Source organism: Dipodomys spectabilis, unplaced genomic scaffold (assembly GCF_019054845.1).
Source record: "Dipodomys spectabilis isolate Male_0828 unplaced genomic scaffold, ASM1905484v1 ptg000157l, whole genome shotgun sequence".
In the NCBI taxonomy this organism is placed as follows: Eukaryota; Metazoa; Chordata; class Mammalia; order Rodentia; family Heteromyidae; genus Dipodomys; species Dipodomys spectabilis.
Window position 1 is genome coordinate 18,922,871 of NW_024870834.1, and position 15,851 is coordinate 18,938,721.

Genomic DNA, 15,851 nt, shown 5'->3' on the forward strand with positions numbered 1-15,851 from the left:
ACCAGGAGGTCACTAGGGGTTCTAAGATGGTAATTCTAAGGAAGATTACATTGCAGTTAACATCGTAATCCTACAGGTGTGGCTTCTCTGCACAATTTGGAATGTTGGGCAAAGGGGAGAGGAAATAACCTTGTAAAAGTCAGGGGGAGGACATAACCTTGCAAAGGGAGGAGAGTCCGCTTCACAAAGGAGTGGTCACTTTGGACTATCTCCCTAAATTCCTGGCAGCTAGTGATCTTTTGGGCTTCTCTAATGTTTGTCTCTTGCATAACGTCATATAGTGGGGACTGTATAGTTTGTGTCTTGTCTATACTTCCTCCATATTGTATCTGGATTCATAGCTTCATTTTTTGTCCTTCCTTCCTTCCTTCCTTCCTCTTTCTGTCCTTCCCTTACTTCTTCCTTCACTTTCTCTTTTCTTCCCTCCCTCCCCCTCCTTCCATTCTTCTCCCTCCTCCCTCCCTCTTAGTGTCTGGCTTTGATCCCAGAGTCTCTCACATGCTTAGTAAACATTCTACCACCAAACTATACTCCTAGCTTCTCATTTCTATATATTACTAAAATATATACTATATATTAATAAATATGTATACTATATATAGTAAATATAATATATACTATATAGTATATTATAATCTATAATATAGTATGTATTATATATAGTATAGATATAATATATACTATATATTACTGCAATAATATTCTATCCTATAAGTGAACCAGTTTGTTCATCCATTCACCTACTGAAGATCTTCCTTTTGGGGGCCAATTATGAACACAGTTGCTATGAACTTGTGTGTAGACATGTTTTCAACTCATTTGGATAAATATTAATGAGGGCAATTACTATATTGCATGGTCAGAGTACATTTAGTATGTCTGGCTGTGTAAGAACCGGCCAAGTTGTCTTCCAAAGGGGCTTTATCATTTCCTGTTGCCACCAGCAATGAATGAGAGTTCCTGTTATTCCACATCCTTGCCAGGATTTGGTGTTATCTGTGTTTTGGATTTTTGCCCCTCTTTAATAGATGCGTAATGGTCAGCTTAATTTACAATTCTCTAATGGCTGTACGCTTGTCATCTGTAGATCTTCCTTACTGAGGTGCCAATTTAGATCCTTAGACTGCTTTTAAAAGCATGGTTGTTTTCTTTATTGTTGAGTTTGAACCATTCTTTGTATATTTTGGATACAAGTCCTTTATCAAGATTTGGTTTTGGCAAATATTTTAGTTTGTGGCTTTTCTTTCCATTCTCTTAATTATAGGTCATTTTGAACACTTTGGCCTTTTTCAAGTAAATGTTTACTTACTTGCTTAGTTTAGCCACCCTGCCTGGCTAGACTATTAATATAAATTTCCTAGTGAGGAGGGTTGGCTGCAAAGTGAAATCCTCACCTATGTGTTATACTTGTAAACAGCTTTCATATTTATGTAAGTAATTTAGCAAATCCCACTCATTGTTTTTCATTCAGTGTGTAAGGAAAGCAAATTCCTTTTTCAAAAGTCCTAATTTCCTGCATGTGGGAGGGGACTTCAAGGAGCCTGCATGGACTGTCTGCTCTCTGGTACTGAGCCTCACCAGAGATACAGTAAGCTGAGCGGCTACCTGTCCCTCAGCTGATGTCCAGTAGGGTCTGGACTGCTGAGCCAGAAAAGCTTTTCCTAAGAAGGTGAAGCTTCCCTTATGTTTATTTCACAGACCCCAGGACCCTTGGGCTCCCCTCTTCTTTCAATTTCCCTCCCTTTCTAACAGGGAGCCCAGGCTGGACCAGGCTGATTTTGAGATGCAAAGATTTCAGCTGCTGGGAGGAAATGCATTGTGGGAAAGGCTCTGCTGTTTTCCCCTGTGCTGGCAGAGAGGAAGTGCTTTTTCAGAATGAAGTGGAAAGTTCAGAAGTGAGCCCTGAGGAGATTTCTTCACAGACAGTATTCTGAAGATCTGGGCTAAGTAAAGACTAGTCTGAGCCCTTATTTTAAGAGGAGAAGGGCAGAGGAGGAGGAGAGTCATTCGCCTCCCACTTTGGCTCTGACTGCTGTAGTACAGCAGACAGGAAGGCCTGTGGCAGCTTTGTCCGGGCTTCTCTCAGGACTGAGTGACTGTTGTGGGTACCAATAAGAAAAGCCCACAAAGTACAGGCCGGCCACCACAGGTTCAGCCTCTAGTAACCTAAAATAAAAAAAGCAATTATGGAGCCAGGTACCAGTAGCTCACACTTGTAATCCTAGCTGAGGCTGAGCTCTGAGGATCTCAGCTCAAAGTCAGCCCAGGCAGGAAGCTCTGTGAGACTTTTATCTCCAATAAGCTACTCAAAAAATCCAAAAGTGGTGCTATGGCTCAATTCGTAGAGCACTGGCTTTAGCAAAAGAAGCTTAGGGTCAGCGTGCAGGTCCAGAGTTCAAGCCCCAGAACCAGCAAAAAAAAAAAAAAATGTAGTAGAAGCCACTATGGGATGATTGACAAGAACCAAAACTGGGGATTTAGGCTTCAGGCCCAAACTCTAGGGGTTTAAGCGTCAGGTCTGACCACTTGTCCAAACATGCTAAGTAAAGAGATGAGCAGCGGTGGAAGGCAGAGAAAGGAGACATATTAGTTGACATGGGTAGCCTCAAGAAGCACTCCAGCCCATCTTCCAGGTACATACACGAGCTTGTAGAATAAACAGAAAAAGAACTTGGGAAAGGGGAGGATATGCTGAGTTAAACAGTCCCAGTAATGCGGTGTGGCCCCGTTGATTATGAGCTCAGTCCTGGTTTAGAGAAGGGTTTGGGAGAAATAGCTATGTCCTTAGGAGGCTCTGATATTCCTTTTCTTGAAGGGGCAGTCTCCCATTCCTAATCTTTTATTTTTTATTTTTAATGCCGGTCCTAGGGCTCGAACTCAGGGCTTGGGCACTGTCCCGGATGGATTTTTGTTTTTGTTTTTTGTTTTGCTTTGCTCAAGGGTGGTGCTCTACCACTTGAGCCACAGGTCTACTTCTGGGTTTTGTTTTTTATGTGTTTAATTGGAGATAAGAGTCTCACAGACTTTACTTGCCTAGGCTGACTTCAAACCATGATCCTCAGTTCTCAGCCTCCTAAGTAACTAGGATTACAAGCACAAGCCTTTGGTGCCCGGCTCCCATCCCTCTTTTTGTTGTTGTTGTTGTTGTTGTGGGTTGTAGGTCTTGAACTCTGGGTCTAGGCGCTGTCCATGAGCTCTTCAGCTCAAGGTGAGCACTCTACCTCGTCAGCCACAGCACCATTTCCAGTTTTCTGGTGGTTAATTGAAGCTAAGAGTCTCATGGATGTTCCTGCCTGGGCTGGTTTTGAACCACAATCCTTAGATCTCAGCCTCCTAAGTAGCTAGGATTGTAGGTGTGAGCCACCTGCGCCTAGCTCCATCCTTCCTTGTAAGGATGTTATGATCAAGGATTCCAAGGTGGTTCAGAACACAGTAGATACAAACATGGAAGTAGGGATACTAAGCTTTTCATTACTTTGTGGGCCCGAGTAAGAAGTTAGGGCTTTCTAGCAAAAGCAATTTAAGTACCTGATTCAAAATTCACAATGGGAGGAAGGGACCAATGCTGCTATAAAAAGACTAACATCTGACCTAAGAGCTACCATTCGAGTTGAGAACAATACACAATACCCCAGCTTTGGTATATGCCCATTTACATGGGCTTGAGGTCAGCTGTCTCTAAATGGAAGTCACCCCAGCCTGCTAGCTCCCCAAGAAACTGAGCTCACCTTGAAGACAAGGATTTCATCAGGTCCATGTTTGTTGTCCAGCCTGGAAAGAGCTCAAATTAGGTGTTGTTGTTAATTGCCGAGACAAATACCTGAGAGAAACAATCTATAAAGGAGGTAAGGTTGATCTGGCTCACAAAAGGAGGTAAGATTGGTTTGGCTCACAGATTCCAAGGTCTTAGTTCTCTGCATAGTTTCTGGGCCTTTGCTGCAGTATTGCATCATGGTAAAGTGCAGTGGCTCCCTCATGGTGGCTAGGAAGCTGAAAGACAGGAAGGGACCAGGAGCAAGGTGCATCTTTCAGGGCATGCCTGTAGCAACTTACTTCCTTCAACTAGGCTCCACCCCCTCATGTCTACCACCTCCTAAAACTGCCATCAAGCTATGAATCTATTAAGGGACATTGGTTAGGTCACAACCTTTAGGGTCCAATCACTTTCCCAGAGACTGAGCACCGCTGAATTGAGGAACGGGACTGAGCCTTCCACATGAGTCTTTTGGGGGAGTCTTTTTATACCCAAATCATAGCAGAGCTCAACAAATGTTGGTTGACTTAAATCCAGTGTGTGTGTGGCTTTAGACAAGTCTCTTATCCAACCCTCAACTTCTTCATCCAAAAAATGGGACTTAAAATTATACTATGCACATCATGAGAATAGAACAGCCATGCAAGCACTCAGTTAAATTAGTACCTAACCTCAATTGCCCTCATTCACTGGGAAGCCACGGTATCTACTATAACACAGGGCACAAAATTTTTTCTGTGGTGCCGGGGATGAAACTCAGAGTTCTTGCATGCTAGGTAAGTACTCTACCTCTGAATTACAGCACCAACCCCTTACTATTTTGTACAGCTAGGTTATATGAGCCTGTAACCTCAGTGATCATTTTCTACCCCTTAACCCAGGAAACAATGAATCAGGATATTAGAAGTGAAGTTTTAACTGTGACATCAAGGGACAAGTGAGGCCAGATTATCATGTGCAGATTACAATTTTTGTGTGTGTGCTGTCATCCCTAGGGCTTGAACTCAGGGCTTGAGTGTTGTCCCGGAGCATTCTCTCTCCCTTCCTCCCTCCCTCCCCCCACTTCCCCCCCCCCCCTCTCTCTTAAGGTTAGCACTCTACTACCTGAGCCATAGCTCTAACTCTGGCTTTTTGGTGATTAATTGGAGATAAAAATCTTAAAGTCTTTCCTGCCTGAACTGTGATCCTCAGATCTCAGCCTTCTCAGTAGCTATGATTATAGGTATGAGCCACTGGTATCTACCTCTGACTACAAGTTTGAAAGAAGTAGTTCCAAAATTTCAACAAAGTAGTCCAAGACTGGACCCTGAACCAGTCTGAGCATATAGAAAGGGCTCAGAGCATGGAAAGGCCAGGAAGGCTTGCATAGCTATTTCTTTGGAAAAAGCCAGCAATGGTAAGTCTCAGCTCTTACCCAGCAGGAGGTAGAATTACCATCTCCTGTCCCTCAAGCCACTGGAGGAGGGACCACTTGAGGAAATTGTTGTACTGAGCTGAGTCCATATATCCCAAGGGTCCCTGGGCAAGGGAGGGCAATGTACTTCCCAAAGCTAGGTGTGGATGGTCCTGGGCTCCATCTGGTGGGCCATCTAGAGGCTGCTAGGATGTGCTAGCTGGAAGCTAGAGTTGAGAGTCTCCAGAGTCACTCCCTGCAGAGCCACTCTCTGCCCACTCGAGGGACAGGAAGGAGACAGGTCTCTGGAGACAGAAGCCTCAGAAGAAGCCACAGAAGAATCTATGATTGATGGTCTCCTGGCTGAGTGCCGATGGCTCACACCTATAATCCTAGCTACTTAGGAGGCTGAGATCTGAGGATGGTGGTTCAAAGCCAGCTTAAGCAGGAAAGGCTGTAAAACTCTTATCTCTAAGTACTAGAAAACTGGAAGTGGTACTGTGGCTCAAGTGATAGTGTTTGCCTTGAGCAGAAAAGCTGAGGGACAGCGCCAGGCCCAGACCCACAATCGTCAAGAAAAAGAAAGAGAGAGAGACAGAGACAGAGGGAGACAGACAGAGAGACACAGACAGAAACAGAGAGGGAGAGAGGAAGGAAGAAAGGAAGGAAGGAAGGAAGGAAGGAAGGAAGGAAGGAAGGAAGGAAGGAAGGAAGGAAGAAAGGAAGGAAGGAAGACCATCTCCTTCAAGCACAGGCTGAGATCAGGGGACCCAGGGCCAGCTCAGACTGAAATTGGGTTTTCAGAGCATAGTTCAAAGTCCAGGAGTCCCATATCAGGTCCGGCCACTCATCACATAAGCCCAAACCAACCAAACAAGCACCATGATGAAGGGCAGAGAAAGGGCATTAGTGACATGGCAGCCATGGAAGACAATACTTCAGTACATTTTCAGTCTTATTCAGGAGCACAGACATTGGCCTTGAGCTAAAAAGGGAGATTGGGAGCCATGAGGTGTAAATGGTATGTGCAGTTAAACAGTCCTGCTCAAGGATGTCCTAGTTGATTATTATTTCAGCTTTTGTTTTTGGAGAGATTTTGCAGTTGTTACCACCTTAGCACTGGATTGGAACAGGAGCTAGTTTTCTAACAGGTGAGCTTCTGAGATGAAAAAAAGAAGATGGTATTGCCTGTTTGAGGGGCAGTTTGCCTTCTGTCATGCTGATTGGTGAATGCTGTTCCTCCTGAAGTCTAAGTGACTGCAATAGAGACTCACTCAGAACAAAGGGTCCAGATACAAAGTGAGAGGTGGGGAGCTAATGTCAAGCTTTCAGTTAATTCACAAGGCCAGCCTTGTGAATTACAAGATCTCTGACAAGACCTGTGCATTTCAAGACCACCAGGCCATTCCTACCTCTAACCACAGCTCCTCCTCCTGCTACAGCCCTGGGATGGTCAGAAACTTGGCTTGAGATGCAAGAAAGAAGGAAAAAGGGTTGGACGTCAGTGTCTCATGCCTTTAATCCTAGCTACTTAGAAAGCTGATCTGAGGATCATGGTTCAAAGCCAGCCCAGGCAGGAAAGTCTGTGAGACTCTTATCTCTTATTCACCATCAAGAGCAGAGTGATGGGATTTGAGAAAGGCTAGAACACCATTACTGACTTTACAGATGGACAGACCAAGTAACCAAGGAATGCTGGCAGATAACAGAAGTTAGGAGAAAAGAAAGGAAAATGGATTCTTTCCTAGAACCCCTAGAATGGACACCATCCTACTTGATGTTAGCCCAGTAAGAACCATTTTTATAGCTTCTCCAGAGAGGTAAAATAATAAAAGTGTGTTGCTGTAAACCATCTCTGTGGTGGTTCATTGTAGTAGAGACTACAACTACTGTAACAAGAGACTGCTACATCAAGGACAGCAGACATGTCTTTAAAAGGCACCCTGTACTGCTGCTCATCCACAGACACTTTTGGCAGAGTTACATTTTGCTCAGGAGTTGTATTGAAAAGTAACTGGGTCAGGAAGAAATATCAAGTTAGATTGATCTTGAATCTATAATCCCAAATAACCTTAGGTGCCCACTGTGTAGAGCTCAGGGACCTATAAGCCCCTGAACCAGAATAGATCAACCTTGTTCAAGGTGTCCTCCACACAGAGCACGTCCAGGGTCACAGGGCAACTTAACTCACACACTCTGATTTGTTTCTCCCTTGGAGGGTATATAATTAAATTTGCATAAATAAGAGAGCAAGCACATGGTGTAATCCATTGTCAATTCAGATACCCCCTTCTAGTTCGCCAAGGAAATAATGCAAAACACACACACACACACACACACACACACACACACACACACACACACACACACACACACACACACACACACACACACACACACACACACACACACACACACACACACACACACACACACACACACACACACCCCAAACCCAAACCTTGTATTTTCACAGGAACTCTACCCACTTAACTTTGTCATCTCCGAGCCCCATCCACCCCCAAGAGCACTCTCTACCACTGCTTTCCACATTACAGCTTTTCTATGGAGGATTTGGGCCTCTCTTACCCAGATTTGTGATACCCTTGAACAACAAAGTATTGATTTGCACATTTAGAAATATCACAGAAATGAGAGCATCCTGCAATTTGTTCCCAGAGCTCCACTTCTGTGGTATTTCCAAGATTTATCCTTATTGATACATATAGCCAGGGCTTATTCTTCTAACACCGAATATTTGATTTTAATAAAACATCACTATCCGTAGGCATTTCACCTGTTTCCAGTTTTTCTTTAACACTAACATATCATCTATGATCAGTCTTCTATATTTGGTGGTACCCTATACTGTTAGATCTAGAATTCCTCTCAAGTATACACTTAGGAGAGAAATGGCTAAGTGGAAGAGTGCATTTAGCTTTAGCGTTGCAGGCTATTGCCAAATTGCTTGACACAATATTCATAGTAATTCCCCACCAGTGATGGATGTAAGTTTCTTGTAAGCAGTATACAGCCAGCATACTCATTTGGGCCCTCTGACGGCTAACGGGTCATATGTTCCTCAGGCTGTGGTTGTACACATCTACTCCCCTGATTCTCACAGGAGCTCTGAGCACTTGTGGCACAGGTTTTATGGCCACCTGGCAAGAGGGCATCCTGAGGCCTGGGGAGGGCATGAGGAGCTGACACTACTGGTTGTGGCCTATCAGGGGCTAAACACACTTAGGAATCTTAGAGCCTGGACACAGGGTCAGAACATGGACTCTGAAATCTACTATTGAGAATAAAAGATTTTAAACGATCAATATTATGCAGTGCATATCTATTATCCACAGTAACTGTCTTATGGAGTTGGCTATTTCATAAAATACCTACGTCCACTCCTCCTTTGATCCTGACAATATCTACCTAAGTCTTGGATCATTACTGCTCCCAATGAACAGATATGGGAAGTGAGGCTCACAGTGGAAGATGGGGGTGAAACTCCTCTGCTTTTAAAGTACATTTTCTATGTACTCACTATGTCTGAAGGAGGGTTTTTCAGCAAGCACAGGCCAGTCCATGCCATCTCTCCTGGTTTCCCTGGCAACGGAGGGGATACCTCAGACTCAGAGTATTTACTATCCTGATAAGGTTTGACTCCAGCTTCCATATGCCTGGATCCTAACATCTCGGGGCTGCTCCCTAATAGGCCTGTGACCTTGGACAAGGCACTTCCTCTCTGTGACTTGTTTTTCTCCTCTGCCGTGTGGAGCAGCAGCAATGACCTTCTTCCAGCTGGCTTGCACCACCATGTTAGAACACATGCCCAGTGGCAGGCCTGCAGGAAGCCCTCCCATACTACCTCTTAGGATGAAGGCTTCCAGCTGCCCACACGTTGGGGGGGGGGGGGGAGACACCTGGGGCATGCACAGCCCAGGGAGAGTCACTGACTTCAGGACACAGTCCCTCTGCCTAGCCTAAGAAAGTCTCCGTTCTGCAGCGGTCAGCTTGTGATACCCAAGCAGGGGTCAGAGGAGCCACAGCCAGGAGCAGGAAATAGTCCTGATCACTTGAAAGACAACCTGGTAAGGCTTTTCCTCCATTTTCCTCTAGGCTGAACAATACTAAAGGAGCACAGCCAAGGTTTACTGTGACCTGCCAGAGCAGGCGGGGAGCTGACCAGGCCCAGGGTCCAAGAGAGGGCTCAGGGCAGCCAAATCTATTGAGTGGAGTGAAACAGATGAGGTAGTGAGGGACCAACTGTGTATTAGTGACTTCCTGGCCATTTCTGTCCACTCAGAAGCCCTTGTCCACTCAGGAAGCAGCTGAAGGTTGCTAGTGGTACACAGCCCCAGGGATAGGGGAGAAAACACATGGTAGAAGGTCTAGGAGACCTTGGCTCCACTATCAACTCTGCCTTTTTTCTGGGGGGTAGGGGAGGGCTGTCAGTCGTGGGGCTTGAACTCAGGGCCTAAGCACTGTCCCTGAGCTTTTCTGCTCAAGGCTAGTGCTCCACCACATTGAGCCACAGCTCCACTTCTGGCTTGTTGGTGGTTAATTGGACATAAGAGTCTTACAGACTTTCCTGCCTGGGCTGGCTTAAAACCATGATCCTCAGATCTCAGGCTCCTGAGTAGCTAGGATCACAGGCATTAGCCACTGGCTCCCAGCCCACGTTAACCTTTTTAAACCTCAGTGTACCAGGAAGCCAACACCTATCCCACTGCCTCACAGAGCCCAACAAATCATCCACATGGCAGAGTCTCTCAAGTGATAAATGCCAGTCACCTGGCGACTGGGGCTAAGCTGCTCCTGCTCCATGGGTCAGGTATTTGGCTACGGCTGTGCCACTAGATCAGGCATACATTTGCCAGGACAGCTGGCTCAGTCCACAATCAAGGGCTAGCCTGGTACTCTATCCAGCTTTTCTAGAAACAAAATCTGTAACTGTGGCCTCTAAGGTTCTTCTGATCAGGTGGGGCCTTCAGCTGCAGGGAAATCCCAGTCAGCTGGTGACAGGAGGCATCACAGGTCTCTAGAGCTAGAGTCCAAATACCAGCTTGGCCTCCTGTCAGTGGAGTGAGCTTGGGGAAGTCACTTGTCCTCTCTGAGCTTTCGCTAGTCCGTTTTTGTAAAATAAGAATAATACCAATTTTGTGCTGTAGTGAAGAATAAATAGGATCCACTGGTCATCCAACTCTTCAACCAACAACATCTGCCAAGTCTAATCTCCTCAACTATGACCTGACAATAACCACCACTCCTTAGCCAGGCTGGGGTGAAACAAGCACAAAATAACTCCATCATCCTAGGCCCCAGGGGGCAAGACCTAGGTGGTTATCCATTACCTCGTGCACGCGCGCGCGCACACACACACACACACACACACACACACACACACACACACACACACACACACACACACACCACTGACTGGAGCTCTCAGCAAACATTTGTGGCATATCCCAAATGGTAACTGCATGGTACATAAATATCTCTGAGTGTTGGTTTCCTCATCTGTGAAATGGGCATATTCTCATTTATCTAAGTATACAGCTATGGAAAGTAAGCAGCTACAACAGATGCTGGGCACACCTTGCACTCCGCCCCTCCCCCCCAACCCGTCCCCAGCCCCAGGCAGACGCTATGCAAGGCAGCTGGTAAGAGCAATGTTTACTGAGCGATACAGGACTGGGTTTACAGGAAGGGTTTACAAGGATGGAAATGTGTCCCACTTGCCCGGCCACCCCCCCTCCCCAACACCCAGAGACTACAGTACTGAGCAGTTACACACAACAGCCATTACTGGTGGGTATCTGTCTGTAACAAACAAACCATAGCATATTTATACTGTATCACATCGAGTGATTATAGAAATCCATATATATATTGCTTGTATAAAATCTTTTTTTGTAAAAAATATTAAAAAAAAAAGAAAGTATAAAAAAACATGTGCAGTTGCGAGCCCTGCCAGAACAGCCCGTCTGTAAACATTCGGTATGTGCTTTGGAAGGGCGCCTGCGCCTCAGTGCCCACAGCAAACTCCAGCAGGGCTGGTGAGGGTGTGCCTGGCTGCGCCTCCCGGGCAGGGCGGCAGGGGCAGCAGGGCCCCGCAGCATGCCCCTCTCCAGCTTCGCAGCAGGGCGGAGGCACAGCCCGAGCAGGATGGATAGCAGTTTGTGCTGAGTTCCAATCTCAGCTGTATTTTGGTTGCAACTCATGGCTTTTCCTGGCTGATCAGTGGTCCCTCGGGTGGGTGTCTCGGCAGAGGTCCAGGGAAGTGTCTGAGACTGCCAGGCTGGGCATCTCTTTGGCCCATGACTCCTGTCCTGCCTCCTTCCAGCTGGGCCCCGGGCAGGACAGCCCTTCCCACGGGTCACCTTTGGTCTCAGCGCTTGTTCCCTCAGGATGTCTTCAGCCCACTCTTCCCCTCCCATTGGCTGATCCGAGTTTCACAAAGGAGTTCGCCGGGAGTGCTGGCTGGCTGAGCCCCATCACAGTTTCTCATGCCCCAAGGAGGGGCCCTCCGGGACCCTCTCCTCTCCCCTCTTTGCCTGTCCTCCTCCTTCCTCTGCTTCGTCCTCCCCGCCCCACGGTCACTTCTTGTCCAGCTGCTCCAGTAGCGGGTTGCCTTCGGACTCAGGGGTCCTGACGCTGTCGGTCCGGACGATGCAGGTGGGGCGGTGACGGTTCAGCATCAGGATGAGCTGCTGCCGCTCCTGCTTCAGCTCTTCAATCTGGGTCTTCAGCTCAGCGTTCATGAGTTCCAGCCGTTCCGACTCCTGTGTGAGAAACAGAGCTCCGCCATCAGTGTTTACCAGACTGCTCAGGAAGATGCTCTGCAGAGGACAGTGGGGGCCAGGGCACCCACCGCTGGCACCTTTTTGCCAGTTCTCCACCAGAGACCGAGCCTCTGGGTCAACAGCCTGTCCATCACACAGATACTGGCCTTTAGCATAGTGGTTTGGTACCTCCGTTGATAGTTCGGGGCGCGCCCAGCTCATGTTCTGCCTCTCTGCTCTCACTCAAGTCACTCAGTCTTAGTGGCCTCCGAGCTGTTGTTCTAGTATGACCAAGGCTCAGGCCTTTGCACAAGATACTAAGGGTGAGCCGAGATACAAAATGGAGGCTAGATGACTCTAGAGTAGGTCCAAGGAAGGGTTCAAAGAGGCCACAGATGTGTTCATGTGTAGGAATATATTATGGGATTGATGAGTTCAGTATAGTCACGACATTCCACCTAAAACTTATGCTTTCAGACTATTAGTCTAGAATGATCTAAGCAGACTCTCCCTTCATATCCCCTGCAATTTAGAAGGTGTATCTATGGCTAGGCAACTAACGGTCATCTTGCAGGATCCAAATGGGCCTCAAGTGAGAGTTCTAAGGTACTTCCTGTCCACTGGAGAAGCCCTGAGGGAAGGAAGGAATTGGGATAAGCTGGGGGGGGGGGGGTGAGAGAGAGACAGAGTTACCTGTTCATTTTAGGACAGGTGACTGCACAGGTGACAAGGTGCATGTCATTCAAGGCTGCAGGTCAAACTGTAAAAACCTGTATGACTGGAATGACTTTTCCTGGACCTCTACCAGTTTATGACTTAAAGCTCTCTCCAGATCAATGTCCATGGAGCTGCCATTGATCTTGGGTGGCTTTAGGCCAGGTTCTTCCCCAGGAGTCACTCTGCCTCTCCATCTGGAGACAGGGTGCTCCTGGCATATGGCACGGGAACGTGCTGCCATGCTGCCAGGCCCATGGTGGTCTCACAAGAACTCTCTTGGTACAAAATGCAAAACTGAGCAACCTGTCAGCCCCAGAGCAAGGCAGCTACAAACGCACGTGGGACATGCAGCCCCACGCAGCAGCCACCCCTCAGGGCGGGGGGGGGGCCCTCCAGAGCCCTTGCCGCTCCCTGCAATGGTGTTATCCTCACACACACAGCCCTAGGAGAGGGTCTGTGCTATCTCTGAGGGGCGCCAGGGGCCCCCAGGAGCTCTGAACAACTGAGAAAGTCAGGCCTCATGACCAGACACCCACAGCAAACTGCTCCAAAAAGGAAAATTAAATGCCAGCCATGATCTTTAATGGTTTTTTAGTACACAGGCAGAGACTTAAATGGAACATTGGCCTGGTCCACAGTTCTTGGAATTCTGAAAAAAAAAAAAACCATGTAGGGGAGGGAGGTATGGGGAACCCCACAGGAAGCCATAATGTTCTGTCACCCCACAGTCTGACAGTCTGGTGTCCATTTTGGGTGTAACTAGCTGGTGAAACTTCTCACCAATTCTCTGACCATGCAGCTCCCCCAGCCCACCATGTTAGCTCCATCCTCAAATGGTCCTGAGCCTCTGTTTCTGGGGGGCCCAGGAACTTGCTGGGTATCCAGTGGGTGATCTGCAGAATGCCAGTGCCATGAGCCCTCAACACAGCTTCTGCTCAGGGAGGGAGGCATCCATCCATACAGCAAGGCAGAGATAACCAGGGTCTGGGAGACCATCAGAGAAGGTGGAGGAATGGGGTGACCTTGGGCTGACAGATCTATAGGGCAGGGTAGGAAAGGAACCTCCAGTCAGGAGCCATGAATGAACAAGGACTCACACTTGGGACTTGGATAAAAATGGTGCCGGCAGCTCCCCGAGGGCACTCTGGTGTAAGATGGGGAGGGCAAGTTCCAAGCCACACTGCAGCTCTGGAAAGCTTGGAGGTTGCCAAGCAGAAGCTTGAGCAAGTTCCGTCACTCCTCCAAGCCTCAGTTATCTGGTCTATAAAAAGGCGATGATGGCGGGGATTAGATAAACACACATGGGAAAAGCACTGTGTAAAGCAAAGGGTGAGAGAGGGTTAAGGGCTTTTTATGTCACACGATGAGCAGAAAAGGGGGAAGGAAAAGGGAAGAGAGCTGTTTCAAAGAAAACTCAGCAGGTCTTGGTGAGTGCCTGGACTTGCAATGAAGGAGACAGGGCAAAGAACTGTGAGATCAGGGGCCTAGAAGGAAGTCTGGGAGGGGAGAACTAGAGAGTGGTGGGCAGAGCATGGAAGGAGTTTGGCTGCAGGTACAGTGAGTTCGAAGCTACATATGGACCCACAGGGGGAAGCATCCAACCCACAGAATTCAACAGAATACACAGCGACCCGTTTCCTCCAAACTACGTCATGTCAGGTTAACTCTCCTTGCAGACACCTGTACCATATCAGATCAATGAGGTCACCCTGGGGGTAGTAGCACACACCTGTAATCCCAGCACTTAGGGAGCTGAGGCAAGAGGATCAGACCAGCCTGGGATATATAGTGAGTTTCTTCTGCAACTACAAATTGTGCTCAGAAGAATCTGTTATTAATCACGGGGTAACAGTGGTTTTGTGGGTTTATTACTTATTATCTATTCATTTTTATTTATTTATTTTTCTTGAGACAGAGTCTCCTTATAGCCCAAGTTGGACCTGAGTTTGTAATCCTCTTGCCTCAGCCTCCAGAGTGCTGGAATTTCTCAGCACCATACCAGGCTGGTTTGTGGTTTTACAACAGCAATTATTTGATGTCTTTTCCTGGTGAATAAAGAAGAAACTGGGCCGGAACTTTCTATGTGCTAATTATACAATAAAATGATTCTGTCAAAAAAATGATTCTGTCAGCAATTTTTTGGCTATTGTTCTGACTCCTGGTCAACATTATTGCTTTAGAAAAAGGGAAAGTATTTGTTGTTTTAGAACAGAATTCGTACAAATTAAGATTGTGCCTCCTACACATGGGTTAGAAGCCAATAGAAAAAAAAATACAAGGTGAAGTGCCAGGTGTTTGGGCTTTTCATCTTGGCTGCACGACCTTGGCTAAGTTACATCCCCTCTCTGGGCCTTAGTTTCCTCCCATAAAAATCTGATTGGCTCAGGAGACTTTAAGCAATTAGGATTCTCTGCCGTTGTACTTTAAAAAGAACAAATTACCTTAGGGCTCATAAAATGAGAGTTCCACTAACTTTCTCTAAGAGTGGGGAAGGAGCTCGCACAAGTTTCCAAGTTGTAGGGTGTGTCTGGGTTAAAGTCTTGCCTCTTGTAAGCTAGGTTACTGCAGACAAGCTTTCCAGGGCCTCTGAGGCGAGAAAATATGGCTTGAGTGGCGGGCAGCAGAAGCTCGGGTTCTCAGCCCTCCGACACAGCCACTGTTGACCATGAGCAAGACTTTCATTCATTCCTAAGGATCCTGTCAATTACGAAGGGCTCCTTGTCTCCTCTCCACAGCCACTGTCCACTGAGGAGAGAATGGCTGAAGTACAGAGGTTGCCATGGGAGTATGAGATGTAAGATGGTCTTACTGCTACCAAGCTCAGAGAATGTGTGGCAGGCATCCAGGGTGACAGGGAACAGTTAACAGCAGGGAGGAGCCTGTGGACCCAGCCCAAAGGCCTGCCTCCTAGCTGGGGTTCCAGCTTTGTCTACTGGACAGGTGAACTCTCAGAGAGACGTAAGAATCCCAGGTGCCCTGGGGTCAGGGGTGAGGGCAGGGAGGGTTTAAAAAGGCACTGGTAGCTCATGCCTGTAATCCTAGCTACTCAGGAGGCTGAGAGCTGCACTAGACTCAAGCAAAAGAGCTCAGGGACAGCACCCAGGCCCTGATTTCAATCCTCATGACTGACAAAAATAAATTTAAAAATAAAAAAGTAAATGCTCTGACAATCCCTCACATGTACAGACAGATACGGCCATTA

General features: G+C 47.2%; 1 protein-coding gene across 1 annotated transcript in view; it reads right to left on the bottom strand.

The window, feature by feature from the left end:
- Window positions 1-10,808: 10,808 nt before the first annotated feature.
- The window catches only part of Jdp2 (Jun dimerization protein 2), a 39,802-nt gene continuing 34,759 nt past the window's right edge, over window positions 10,809-15,851 (bottom strand). Inside the window, exon 4 of the mRNA XM_042692860.1 lies at window positions 10,809-11,932. Coding sequence (XP_042548794.1) covers window positions 11,747-11,932 — 186 coding nt within the window. The 3' untranslated portion in view covers window positions 10,809-11,746. The remainder of the gene's footprint in view (window positions 11,933-15,851) is intronic.